This window comes from Lonchura striata, chromosome 2 (assembly GCF_050655825.1).
Source record: "Lonchura striata isolate lonStrDom1 chromosome 2, ASM5065582v1, whole genome shotgun sequence".
In the NCBI taxonomy this organism is placed as follows: domain Eukaryota; kingdom Metazoa; phylum Chordata; class Aves; order Passeriformes; family Estrildidae; genus Lonchura; species Lonchura striata.
In genome coordinates, this window is record NC_140704.1 from 145,001,132 (window position 1) to 145,015,157 (window position 14,026).

Sequence of the window (14,026 nt, forward strand, 5' to 3'; positions counted from 1 at the left end):
CTATCACAGAAGCTCACAAGCACAGGATACCAAAAATGCTAAATCATGTAATTATGATGTATAAGAGAAGGGTGCATTTTTCAGAAATGGCATCCCTGAATCCAAGTAATCCTCGCTGTTGCACAAACAGAGCAAGAGCATCTGACTCTCTATCAGATGTGGAAGAAGAGATCAAGATGACCAGGACTCAAGAGAAGAGGTTTCCTGAGTTTTTTAAGGAAGACTCAGATGCATTAAAAAATTTTATCTATTCTTATGCATGACCACCTGGAAGACAAATAGATTCAAGGACTTTGAAGCTGAAGACTGAATATCCAACCTATCTAAATAAACTCAGCAGTGGGAATGTCAGACTGGGACCATGGGTTCCTGTGGAATATTTCTGCCAAGTTCTGACAACTTGGAAATCCTCTCTTAGAAGGAGAGATTATACAGAATTTGACTCGTTAGCATTAAACCTTCATAGGCAGGAAGCTCCCATATCTGAAATTAAAGATGCTTGAGCCATTCTAGCTAAAAGGAAGTCTGGCAAGACTAAAGTCTCTTATTCTTGTTATGCCTCATACTTAGTTTCTTTTCAGGAATGGAATGACTGCTATACAAGTGTTACCATGTGTGACTGCCCGCAAGAGGAGAACGAGGAAGTGACAGACTGAGAAAAGCACCCTCCTTTCACAGCCCCCCCAGTGCTGAAAAGGTACCGGAGCAGGAGTGGTGACAGACTAAGGTTAACTGCCTTGAGAGGGCTCTGGGGGGGACCCATCATCTTCAAGCCTTTTCCTGCTGAAACTGCCAACAGCTAAGCCAAATGTAACAATAGTTTTGCAATATGGAGAAATATCTTCCAGACTGTAATGAACAAATCTTGTAACGTAGGCAACTAAGCAGCAATGAGTAATACTAAATAACCATGATATTCACAGGGCACACATACATATGCATAATACACATACCTGTAATAATGACAAAGTGCTACAAGACAAAAAAAATTACCTTCACTAATTTGTTTTTGTCACCGTCTTCCCGATGTTGGTAAATGCACTGGCTAAGGACAGCATATAGTTTTTCCATGCGAAATATACTGACGTTCTCAGTTACCACGGCAATAGAATGCAGCACTTGCTGAAGAAAAAAAATGGAAACCAGAGTTCAAAATAGCACAAGATAAGCTGCAAACAGAAAAGGTAGGACAGGTGTACGGCCAACTTCCCATGTGAAACTTTTTAATAGTTGCCACTCTGCTACATGCTTATTGAGTTCTGGGCCTATTATCAAGCAAATAAACTAAAAATACCAAAACCCCAAACAAAAAAACCATCCCAAACAAAATCAAGCAGCTACAGTTTGGAGGGTCACCCAACTTATTGTCTGCAAGTGAATTCCAAAGAGGCTTTCTAACGCAAGCAGCAAGTTCCAGTGGCACCCCTGTTAAGCAATCAAGTTTTCCAAAAGATGAATTTTATGACTGTAGCTCTGTCCTCACAGCTGAGACCTCTGTAAGGGCTCTCCAGTACCATCTCTCCAGTAGGCAGTACCTTCAGAGCACATGCTGCTGGCACCCTGACTCTAGAGAAACCCACGTGTTTTCCCTACACAGACAGACATGAACAACATCTTCCTTGCAAGGGGAAGGGGAGGGACAGGCACTGATCTATCTCTGCTCTTTGGTGACCACTGACAGGATCTGAGGGAACAGCATGAAGCTGTGTCAGGGGGAATTTAGGCTGGATATAAGGAAGAAGCTCTTCACCTAGAGGGTCGTCAGGCAGTAGAACAGGCTCCTCAGGAAAGTCGCTACAGCACCAAGTTTGACAGAGCTCAAGAAACATTTTGACAATGTTCTCAAGCACAGGGCAGAATTGTTGCACTCTATCCTTCTAGATCCCTTCCATCTCAGATATTTTATCATTCTATGAACACAACCCCATGAAATTTGCTTGCTTAGGAAGCCTGTATTGAAAAGTTAATTTCTCTCTTCTCACTTAAATTCTTATCGTGGCAGGTAAACAGCAGCCCGCTCTGGTTTGACCTACCTCCAGGACCTCAACCTGGCAATTTCCTGAATTCTCCTCACTGCAACATCTCCTGAAGAAGCCCACATCCATATACCCTCTCCAATTCATGCAAAGGAACTTCTCTGACCCCCTGCAGCTAGGTACATTTTTGACCCTTTCATGAACCATACTGTAAGATAAACAACTTCTCTCCTACAGGGGACTGGAAAAACCTTGTAACACTGTACCTATATGAATGCAAAATTCTATCACTGGATTTTGAAAGCATTTGAGAAGAGCAGATATTAGTATTTTATCCAGAATGATCTTTATGTCAACCTACTAACTTCAAGGCAAAAGTAATCTCTGCTAAAAATCAATTTATTCTTCCAGTTCCTAATAAATGAAAACATGCAAACAGCAAGCCGAAACAACCCCCCAGTCTATCATAAAAACTGACAAGACACTAATAACCAGCAGCATTACCAGTTTGTCAGTGGGCCATTTTAATATCTAACAAGCCCTTTTACATTAAAAATAGGAGATAATCCAGTCTCCTAAAATTTAGTTCACCAAAAGCAAAAACAACAGTCTACATCAGCTGTGGAAACAACAGTCATAGTTGTTGAATTATTTCACCAGCTATATATCCCTCCCATACTTTGTCTGAATTGGCATTGGTTAACAACTGACTTAATTTACAACTCTGTATATAGCAAGAAAATGTCCTGTTTTGGTATTAACAAAATTAAAATTTAAACTTACTTTGAGTTCACAGTAATCCACAAACACTCTCTGTGTGCCAATTTTCATTGCCTTCCCAACGCATCCCAGCTGTTTCTCTTCCACCTGAGAAGATCTTGCACGAGTCATACGGTGTACCCACAAATCTGCAACAACACGAATTTCTTAAATCAGCATTTCTCTTTCCCTGAAACAAAGTATGTGTGTACTGTGTACTTGGAGAACCTCTCTGCAACAAGAGAGCTAACTGTTACCATTTTTCACCGATAAATGCTTAACACTTTTACCTCCTTTCTGGCAAAAATCTCTTCTCCATGAAAACTAGAGACTTGAACACAAAAAAACCTCAACACTAGACAAAAATGCAGAGGAAAACCAGGGGGAAAATCCTGTTGCCATTACAGCACTGCACTGTAAAACTCCAAAGTAATTTAGGTTAGAAAACACATCTCACACTGCAAGCACTGGGACATAACTCTTCTATTCCACACATGACCCTGGGCACACACTGCTTAAAGCACAGCTTTTTAAGTTACGCTTCTTACAGCTGGAAAGATTCTCATGCAATAAAAGACAACCAGTGATTGTTTTTCAGTTAGATACCATGTGAAAAACAAATGGCAGAATCAGAAACTCAGCAGCTGCAGAAATACACGAGTTTGGCTGGCTTAACTTGAGGGGCAGCACCATTATGCAAGAAACACTGTGCAGTGATTTGAGAGACAAGCAAGAACAGAAATCAGGAAGGCTAAAGCCTGGCAGGCAGTGTGACCCTCCCCAAGGAAGAATAAAGGGGTGAATGACCTGTTTGATCTCTCACTTACCATCTGAACACCCGCTCTCAGAAGTTCCGGCTTTTTGACAATCTGGCATCTCACTCTGCTCTCTTAGGTCTAAATGTTCTCTCTTCTTTCCAGAAGGAGATTTACCCACAAGGAGAACTCTCTCTCTTTCATTTTCTGTCCCATTTTTCTGTCGTTCTTGAAGTACATTTTCATGTTCTTCAATAGGAATATCCTGAGAGGGTGTAAATTCAGTGCAATCTGTGTTAGACTCTTCATTGCTCTCCACTTCATTTTGGTTTTCAGGAATTTTATTCTCTTTATTGAACTGAATATTCCTCTTCTTTGCTGCAATACTTGAAGACTTTCTGTTCTTTTTGCGTTTTCTTTTTGACTTATCTACAAAAAGATACAAGCAAAAGTAATCCAAAACATTACCAAAACAAGAAACATGTTCATCTTACTTGTCTGACAAGGAAAATGACCAAATGAGCTTAAATATCACTGCCTATCTTCCCAGACATGTGCCTAGAGAAAAAGGTGAAATTTAATGAAGAACCAGGCATCACAGGAACCTGTTAGGTCCCAAGAGCAGAGGCTTCAGCACCTTCTCCAGGAAAGTCTAAGTAAAACACAACTTGCCTTTAGAGCAGGGGGTACTGACATCCACAGGCCTTGGTAGCATCTTCAGTTTTTCGTTACACTTTGGGTCTGTTTTCGTACACCCAGGAACAGAGTCCTCCTCTAGCATTTCACACAAGTAAGAAGCACAGTCTGAACCTTGCAATAAAGAAGAGAGAGCAAAGAATGGTGTCTTGCGTGGCTGGTTACAAATATTGAGATAAATCTTTAAATCCTCAGTGACAAAAAACATACCTCTTTGCTCACGAGATTCTTTGATTTCTTGGCAGCGTTGTTCAAACTCTTCATCCATTTCCCCCCTCACTATGGAATAGGCAGTATCTCTCAAAGCACAGGCTCTGTGCCTAAGGAGACGATCTGAAATTTTACAGTCAGAATTGAGTACTTTCTACTAGCCAATTAACCCCTTTATTTTGTTTACTTAGAAAGTTTTTCTCTTGCCATAGGTAAGTTCTGAAGGTTCTCAGTCAATCTTTTCAGCATGCCAACTGATAAGTTAATTTCTAAAGCAACAGCAGTAGCTTCCAATCAACACATCACAATTTCATGCCCAAATAAGTTTATTTGATAGTGCAACATTCACAACCTGGCCAGAAATGCTCTCTGGGGATCTTTTAAATTATCTAATCCCACATCTACTGTACACAAATGACATTTATCAACTTGTACATTTAAAATTTTTACAAATACGCAATAAAACCACATCCTCACCTCCAGCATCTTTAGCTGGGTTGTACTCTAAAGCATTGCTACAGATTAGATCAATGTCTTTTAGAAAGTCTCTTGCAGTTGGGTACTGGTGCATGTCAATCTTGGACAAAACTGTAGAAAGGTCCATGGGTTGTTTAATAACAGTATTGTAATCAGGTACCTACAAAGGAAATATACATGCTCAGGGATTTAACATAGCAGCCACCAAAAATAATTATTTTCATAAAGTCAAATAAAGGACTTCTTAAAAATCCCAATATGATGCATCCAAAGATGCAGAAATTCCCCAATTAGCTTACTGAAAACAGAAAAGCTATTTCAGCTGGCTTTGAAGAGACAGGCTAGAAGAGGGAAAAACAAAGAAACAGGGGGGTGAGGAGAATGTGTGGGGCAGAGAAGGGAACCAGCATCCAGAGCAGGACTTGTTTCACTTCCTTTCAGAAAATAACAGCAAAAAACCATTTCTCAGTAAAGTCACCTGAGATTCTCTTTGTTTTTGACAGCAAAAAAAAAAAAAAAGGCTGCAGGAATTGCACCTCTGAAGCACCTGTCCTAGGCATCTAGAATGAGATAGCTGGACCCAGAGGTGCCAATTTCTTTATTAAGACAATAGAAGGACTAGTTCAGATGAGGGCATCTATGTTTATAGTTTAGATTATTCAGATAAAGACATTACAAGGAAAGGAAGTAAATCAGTGGACATGTGGGGAAGCAGGACCTCATGGAAATGCAAAGTTATCTCAAATTTTCAGCTGACTTGGAAGTATGTGCCCCAGCCTACACTTACTTAATGAATTAAATGAGAAGCAGATGGGAAGAAGAAAAAAATCACACAGCCTTTATGGTTAATCTTATACCAAGGAAAGCCCCTGAAAACAGAATCTGAAAATCTGACAAATTGCTGCTTCTACTCCTGTTCTTGCAGAAACTATTGACAGACAATTGAAGAGCTCTACGCTTTATTACAACAGCCCTGGAAGTACTGTTTATAGTTACAGAAAAAAAGAGAGCTCTCTCCTTTTTAGTGCTGTAATACACCTACATATCAAAGCTTTTTCATGTGTTGGCATTTGATATAATTGGCACTTGGACTAGATGATCCTTGTTGGATGACCCTTCTAATGGAAATAATCTCAACTTTTTAAGAGGTTTTAGCAAGAACACAGGGACTTCAGTGAACACTCAAATAACAGACATTTGAGTAACCCAAAGAGTCAAAAAAAGTAAAAGCAAAACAAAAATTCACCTCCCATAACCTGGGTATTTATAATACTATGATCCTAAAGACAAAGATAAACCTTCCTAGAAGGAACACACAAACACTGAGGAACATGCATACAGAGAAATTATGAATACACACAGTTATAATGGTATTGCAGATCAACACTAATTTACCTCCTCTGGGTCAACAGGCTTTGTGAATGCCCTGAAACGTTTGTCAATGACAAGTCTGTGAGTCACGTCTCTTAAGTATATCCTCAGTTCACGCAGCGTATCCTCTTCCTGCTCCTCCACTTGTTTTATTTCTTCCTCTGTCAGTTGTTGAGGCTTAGGTGGTGGTGCTACAGGCAGAACTTCCAGCGGCTGCCGAGCTTAGGTTAATTGCAAATTTTAGTCAATTCACGGGACTCAAATGCAAGCATATGCAAAATAACTGATAGGAAATTACCCTGAAGAAACACTGTATTGTATTAGCTGTTAACTTAGTGATAGCAAAATTTTATATTTTGAATATCCTCACCTGCGTTGTTTTTTGACGCAGGAGGTTCAGCAGCTTGCTTCATAACTAAGTCCTCAAAAAAACTTCTTCTTTCAGCACAGGTAGGCCACTGGATTTTGAAAACTTCTTCACAGTCATTATTAAATAAAACTTTTATCTAAAGCATGAGGAGAAAAGATATTTCAGATATAAGGCCACACATATTTTTTGCATTTTTTTATATTCTAGTCTAAAAAGCTGGGTACCTTCCTAAACTAATCTTAATCAGTTGAGTATTCAAAGTTAAGCTATGTAAAGTCATCTTCTTGGCTTTAAAAGGCTAAATTTTCATAGCATGGCAAATTAAAACACCTGTTCTGAGGAATAGCATCTAGAGTTTAGGCTCCATGAAAAAAAGATGTGATAAACCACTGAGTTGACAGTCACCACTTCCATGGTTGATTATTTTGTGTTTACCTGCCTTTCCATTCTTTAGCTCGAATCTTTGTGGCAGCTATAGAGGGAATGGGCAAGGTTCAACATACAAGTGCCAGCTTTTTGTTAAGGTGTCTTTTAAAATTCTGGTTTTAATTAATTTAAATGAAGTGTCTGAAGTTGCCTATTTCCAGGTTGTACTCTGTTTTTTCATCTCTATTACCAAAGGGTATAGAAGCAATTTCATTCCTTATTTTAGAAAGCATTTATTAACAGCACAAAAACTTTTGCTACCAAGACAAAATAATCAAAGAGCATCATATTCACATTTTGAACACCTTCCTTTAACACTCTCTGATGTTGCTTCAGAAATCCCAGTGCAGTTTGAGGGGAGGGGGGAGGTAATTTTACCACAATTGTTTAGAAAGCTCAGCAGGTTGTCTTACTGAATTTTGTTAAGTATTAAAAATTTATTGCCAAGTTACTTAAACAGAAGTTGGACTTTATCTTTCCAGTATGTCAAGTTTTCACCTTCCGGATGTAAAAAGAAAAGGAGATAATAATGCAATTATTTAAATTTGAAATTACATTCCATCCATAAGTGTACTTTTTCAATAAAAATATCTTTCACTTTTCAGTAAAACAATCTTTTTCCTATCTCAAGCACTGTATGTTCTTCACTAAGCACGTACCTCACCATCTTACAGTCACCAAAATGACTGCCTGAAGCAAATTTGTACATCTGTCTAATAAGCATCAGTGTGTGAAAAGGGTGAAAGAGTTGAGTTGAAGACAATCTTTTTACTCAGAAAACACTTTAGACAAATGCCTTCACAGCATTGTTTTTTATCTTAGCAAATTTTAAGAGGGTTCGGGTGCCTAAATAGTAACAGTATGAATTCACTTTAGAGTGGCACAGCATTCCCATGCTTCAAGGAGTTATAAACTAACAAACAAAAAAGTATTGATAAATACCTCCTCTGGGAGATCTTCATGTTTTACATCAGTTGTTGCAAGGAGCAGAACCGGAGCAAACGTTGGAATGTTTTGCAGTAGTGTTGTAAAAACAGCTTTCACTGTAGGTCCAACAGTCTCCCACCACAAAGGGATTTGTGGGACATAAATGATACTGGGTGCCGTTCTTTCAGCTTCTCGCATCAACTGGCAAAATGAAAGCTCAGATAAGAAAGCTACATCCTGTAGAACAGGATACTAAATTACGCATCAGTCAAATTGTCTTATGAAATAGGAGTACATGAAGCTAAAACATCAAGTCAAATCAATAAATTAACTACTCCTTAACAATAAGGTAAAGTTTTCACTTTAATTCAAACAGACATGGCTACACAGAAAGAAACAGACTTGAATTTCTACTCCATTTCAAAACTTCTTACGCGTAAGAGAACTCCTAAAGAGCCTCAGCACTCAGCCAATCTGATGGTGTCCCCAAAAAAACCCTCGCCCTTCAGCAAGGTGTATTAGCCTGGAGAATTGCCACACAACTGCAGCTACAGCAATTTCAGTTCAGAGCATGCACATACCCAACACAGACTCTGGAGCACAGACTCAAACAAACACCTCTGTGAGAAGCCTGCTTACAATGTGTCATTTCAAGAACATTTTATAAGAGGTGACCATTCTTTTGTCTGCCTGAAGAGCTAAATCACAACTTCTTACTAGCACAAGATCTATCAGACCAGATGATATGTTTTGGAAGGGTACAAGCCACTGCTTACAGATGGCACCTCAATCACAGGAGACAAAATGCATCTACTGCCAGAGGGAAGTGACAAATTTCTCCATGTGCCCTCTCAGACTAACAATATTCAGAGAGTTCCTGTCAAAAGGTGGGGAAACGCACATGGTATATCTAGGCAGTCACTACACAGGGTAGTTGCTCATCCACAGATGCAATCATCACATAACAAAAGGAAAATTGTTCCTCCTATGTGACAAACAAGCCATGGAATGTGTCTGTCCTGACTCCTACAGCTCTCCAATGCTGCTACTGAATTCTGTGAATGTAGAAATATTTTAATACAGAAATGCCAAACAAAAACTGCCTAAAACTAAAATAGAAAGAAACCAGCACTAATCTGGTTATATTTAATTTTCCTAGTTATAGAAAGCACACCAGTGTAACAATCTAAGTGTTATATGAATTTTTAACTCCTTTAACTGCATGTACTGCAGTGCTGCAAGCTGTATATGTAAAAGAACCTTTCGCCCCAAACCTTGACTGTCCTATGAATATAATAAAAAACAGAGCTTCAGAAAGTGCATGATGCCATCAGGCTGATTCAGAGCCATCTACTGAGAGCACAGAGGCTTAAGAAGCAATGAAAACTTCCTGGATCCAACACAGACCAGCAGGACTTTTTGTCACATAGAGTGCTTTATGAGCAGCATCTCCCATCTTCCTGAGCTACTAGCAACACCCTCACTGCTTCCTTTAAAAATTAAAACATGACTATGAATACCATCCTTATACAGTATCATTCCATCTAAGAAAAAAGTGGATTTCCAGACAGAAGTAAACATAAAAGCCTATTCCAACCAGGCCTCCTCCATTAACAATGAATTTTGCTTATTTCACAAATTTACATACAGTTTATATTCAGTTTGTAAGTCATACCAGATTAATGAGAAAAAATATACCTGTGCACATGTTTCTTCTGGGGATGTGATGCTAACAAACAAAGCAGGCAGGTCTAGTGTATAAACAGGAAACTTCTCTAGGGCATGGATTACTGCAGGTGCCAGATGAAAAGCCTGCCCACACCCTGGATCTTCAACTAATAAGAACCGTGGCCTGAAAGATGTTGGCTGGCAACGAGGATTTCTTTAATAGTAAGAAGAAAACAAGTTTAAAAACAAGTGATTAATAGGCACACAGATGTTGACTTTTTTTCTATATGCTTTTTTTTTTGGTTAAAACACTCCATGTTCCACCAAATAATAAGCTAGTCTGATTAGGAAGACTATCAAAGCCTATTTTCTCAAGAACTGGTACCATGCCTCCACTAAGATATCCTGCCAGGCCCCAGCATGTCTGCCATTCCTTTAGCTGGGCTAAGTAAGACCTCTTAAATCCTTCAGGGAAGCTGCCCAGCCAATACACACACAAAACTGGTCAGTGACCTGACATGGGGCAGAACAAGAACTCTTTCTTTTCTATGCACAAACCAATCTGGGTCTCTTCACTCCATGTTCACTACCATTTTCAATGGGTCTTGACATTAGGAAACTGAGATCTCTACACCTGCCCAGTTTAGCTAAAATATGGCTGTAGTGCCTGAAGACAGTGGTAAGGAAGAAGCATACCAACATTTCTAGGAAAAAAAATAGCAGTAGGAAAAACACATTAGCTGTATCTGAAGAAGCACACAATTAGATTGGTTAAATTACTACTACAGTTTCCTCTTTGAACTGTCTATTAATTTCCTAATCATCTTGTTCTATGAGCATGAAACACACTTGTGAAGAGGTTGTGGGTTTTTCTACCTTACGACTATTGTACCTTTACTTGCTGAAGTCAAAGATCTTAGAGATCAAGCTCAGCAGGTTACATTTTCTGGACAGCACAGCAATAGAAAGGGAGAAGAATAACTGACTCAACAGTGACAACAATAATCTACTGCTTCAGCTGTTGATTTATACAACTTCCACAATAAAACATCAAAAGATCAACAAACTCTGTAGGTTAAAGGTAGGAAATGCAGACATGGTTTTTCACACAGTGTTTTAACAAGCCATTTCTCAATTTAATTTCTTATTTAACAATCTTGGAAGGCAGAAGGGAAGAATATGGCTACACAAATCCTTAGGGTTCTTTTAAGCTAAAAGGGCAGACAGCACATTTTTTGGGTCTTGAACCTTTGGATTAAACCAGCATGTTCTAATAATCTGTGGACCACTTTGACTTAGGCAAGTAGGGCTAGGTCAGTCAGTTTGATGGGCCAGGGCAGTTTATTCAGTTAGAACATTAGTGCCCAGTTGGATCTTCACACTTACTTCTTGCAATTATTGACCAACCCCACACACTCATCACTCCTTCAGCCAGCACCCCTCACAACAAAACAGTTTACAGACCCAGCCATCTTAAAAATGTAAACATAAAGGGGACCAACAAGACCTGTTTAAAGCGAGGAATTCTGCCTTTTCACGATCAGGTATTTTATGAGTTGGATTCTCTTCAAAGATTGATGGTGATTCCTCTTCACTATCAATCACATAATTTCCTAAAATAGGATTTAAAGATGAGAGCTTTGTTGACTTTCCTGAATATTTCAAATCTCACTCTTGCATTAATTCACCTTTGAAATCAGTGCAGGAAACCACTCTCTTGTATTTTGTTTGAGGGCATACACTAAATGCTATTTTCTGAAGGGTTCATTCTACCCCAGATGTAAGATCGCACAGTTTCTACAAAGCTGTCTTATGTCCCACAATTTGCATCTCTGTTGACAGGTTTCTCTGTTGACAAAAACCTCAGAGTTTTTCTTCCCTTGGAATAAATTTGATTAGGAACAACTTCTGTACTTCCTAGACACCTTAAAAACCCAATGAGATCACTGCTTTTTGAAACAGGTTCTCCCACCAGATATGAGGAAATTAAGTGAATGTCATGACCACAGACTTCTATTTGTCCAGAACTAGAGACCCACACAACTTCTAAATAAGGTTTCTTGAAGATCACAAAAGGAGGAGATAATGGGAGGTGGACAACAGAGAGGGGGTGCAATTATCCATCTCCCAGCCCCAGTGCTTTCATTGTGTTGGTGGGTCTCTACCTCTGTTTGTGCATTCATCAGTACAATTAATCCCAGCTCTATCAGGATTGATACTGGGAGAGCACTCTCCAGAGATTAGCATAGGAACTAACTATTCACAGACCTCCATTAATCAAGGGAGAGTGTATCAATATTGATTTGTTCTCACCAACTGACAAACTAAACCCGATTAAGGCTGATGCAGCAAGGAGCATGAGCTCACTTATGCTATGGGAGCCAAGTCCTAAAGTACAACTAAAACACTGTATTTCAAGTCACTCATAGCTGCCATCCAGCACTCTGCACATCCAGGTTATAAAACTGAACTGTCATTATGGCTGAGGGGGTTTATGTGTGTTATTGCACATATCAGAAGCTTTAGCTTTGGCAGAATTTTAAATGAATGGATGTTGTTATACCTTGCTGTTGGTCCCTCTTCAGTGCAAGCTCTGCGTGAGGAAACACTCTCTGTAAGGCTTGTAAAATTCTTTCCAATGTGTTTTCTAACAGTGGTTTTAAAATAGGTGACAGTGCTCGCCCAGGTGAAGCCACAGCCCTTTGTGAAGCTGGAACAGTCTTCTGCATGGCCATGACAAAATCCTTTGCTGTTATTTTAATTGAAGAAATGTCTAACTGCAGTTTCTCACTCCTTTCATATATCTGAGGATAGCGGCGGCGCAAAGCGCAGAGTGCAGCTTCAGCACATAAGGCTTTAATATCGGCACCACAGTATCCTAAGGAACAAAACAAGAATCAAACGTTATGTCAAGACCAGGCAACACCGAAGTCAAGGCCAAAAATTCCAAAGTACAATGAAAGACTTTGCATGCAGCCAAAAATTAAGAGGGTAAGAGATAACTTAAAGAATTAATGCACTGCAGAGAAGTTTTGACATGTGCCTCAAGCCTGGTATCTTGCACTAAGGAAACAGCCCCCTAGTCAAAATTTTACTCCTGAGAAGGATGGCCTAAACCCATTCAGTGGTCTGAGAGAAAAAAAATAAAATTGAAAGCAGCATCTGTCTTGGTTTGCTCCCAAGACATGCTAGATGCATCACTGCCTTGCTCCACAGCAAGGCACAAGAACTCACTGGTTCCCCAGAACTCAGCCATACAGCAACCTACAGTGTTTTCAAACTCACCAACACATTTCTCAGCCAGCTCTTCAAGAAACTTGTCCAATGGCTTCAGCGTCCAGTCTCGTGTGTGAATTTTGAAAATCTCTTTTCTTGCCTGAAAACAAAACACTTGTATTTTAGTTTGCCCTAAATTTTCTCTTAAAACAACCACAACACAGAACGCCCAAAACCCTCACACTAACACAAATACTTTTCTCATCTGCTAAACTCTGAAGTATTTTAAGGGTCAATTAATATGCTCTGTTTTTTCAAGCAGGAAATTTCCTGGTTCTAAATTTGTTACACTGAAATCTTGCTGGGAGCTGCAATGAAGTAAAAGGCATTTATATCTTCCATAAAAAAGTGAGTTTTCACAAGTGTGAGATCCACAAGAAAATACTGTAGTAAAAAACCCCAAACTTAGCCGCAAACAGGTTTTTTACAGAAAATTCTTTCAAATTCAGCAAAATTTCATTTTGTCAATTAGTTAATCAAATTTGCTCTTCTGACAGTTCACGCAAGGAAAACAATCCTAGCACTCCATTCCCAGTTGCTACTGTTACTATCAAGTAGAACAATAATTATTACTCAAATTACTGTCACTCATACAGAAAATGTCAAATGTTGTCTATCTCCATCTCTGATCTTAGCAGGATTTTCATTGAAGTATTTTGTGGCACACAGACTTATTATGGCAGGTTTCTAAAATTCTTCCACAGTGGGGAAGTGTGTATTAGATCTGTTTCATGGCACTTCCTCTACTGTTCCTGAGAGTATATAAAAACTGGAGAAAAATGTTTGTGTTAAATGCACTTTCCAGAAAGTGCTAAGAAAAAGAACTACACCAGTGACAGCCAGAAAGAAATCACAAGAATTGCATTCCAGTTTTGCTTGCTACCCCCACCCACAATATTTCTTAATTGCCTACTGTCATTGAACTAGAAGATTCACTAGCCCTGCACCTGTGCAGTGACTTCACATTTTTGTCCAAGTCTCTATTGCCGAGTGTCAGTAAGAACATCAGTTCCTAACATGCTTAATCGGTTCCAGCACCAGCCTGGATCAAAGCTTTTGCTACTAAAAAAGAATTCTTGTTTGCACACCATTTCTTTCAATCTCACAGTGCTACA

The 14,026-nt window shown here is 39.2% G+C and overlaps 1 protein-coding gene across 3 annotated transcripts in view; it reads right to left on the reverse strand.

Annotated features, from left to right (window-relative positions):
- ATAD2 (ATPase family AAA domain containing 2) overlaps positions 1–14,026 on the reverse strand; it is a 59,061-nt gene that overhangs the window by 30,669 nt on the left and 14,366 nt on the right. For all 3 annotated transcript variants that reach the window (XM_021546575.4, XM_085572493.1, XM_031504078.3), the window contains exons 15-27: positions 12,921–13,011; positions 12,199–12,513; positions 11,143–11,248; positions 9,666–9,849; positions 7,983–8,168; positions 6,615–6,750; positions 6,269–6,465; positions 4,874–5,033; positions 4,397–4,519; positions 4,163–4,300; positions 3,563–3,919; positions 2,760–2,884; positions 994–1,122 (exon numbers count right to left, since the gene is read on the reverse strand). In XM_021546575.4, the coding sequence (XP_021402250.1) occupies positions 994–1,122; positions 2,760–2,884; positions 3,563–3,919; positions 4,163–4,300; positions 4,397–4,519; positions 4,874–5,033; positions 6,269–6,465; positions 6,615–6,750; positions 7,983–8,168; positions 9,666–9,849; positions 11,143–11,248; positions 12,199–12,513; positions 12,921–13,011 (2,247 nt within the window). The remainder of the gene's footprint in view (positions 1–993; positions 1,123–2,759; positions 2,885–3,562; positions 3,920–4,162; positions 4,301–4,396; positions 4,520–4,873; positions 5,034–6,268; positions 6,466–6,614; positions 6,751–7,982; positions 8,169–9,665; positions 9,850–11,142; positions 11,249–12,198; positions 12,514–12,920; positions 13,012–14,026) is intronic.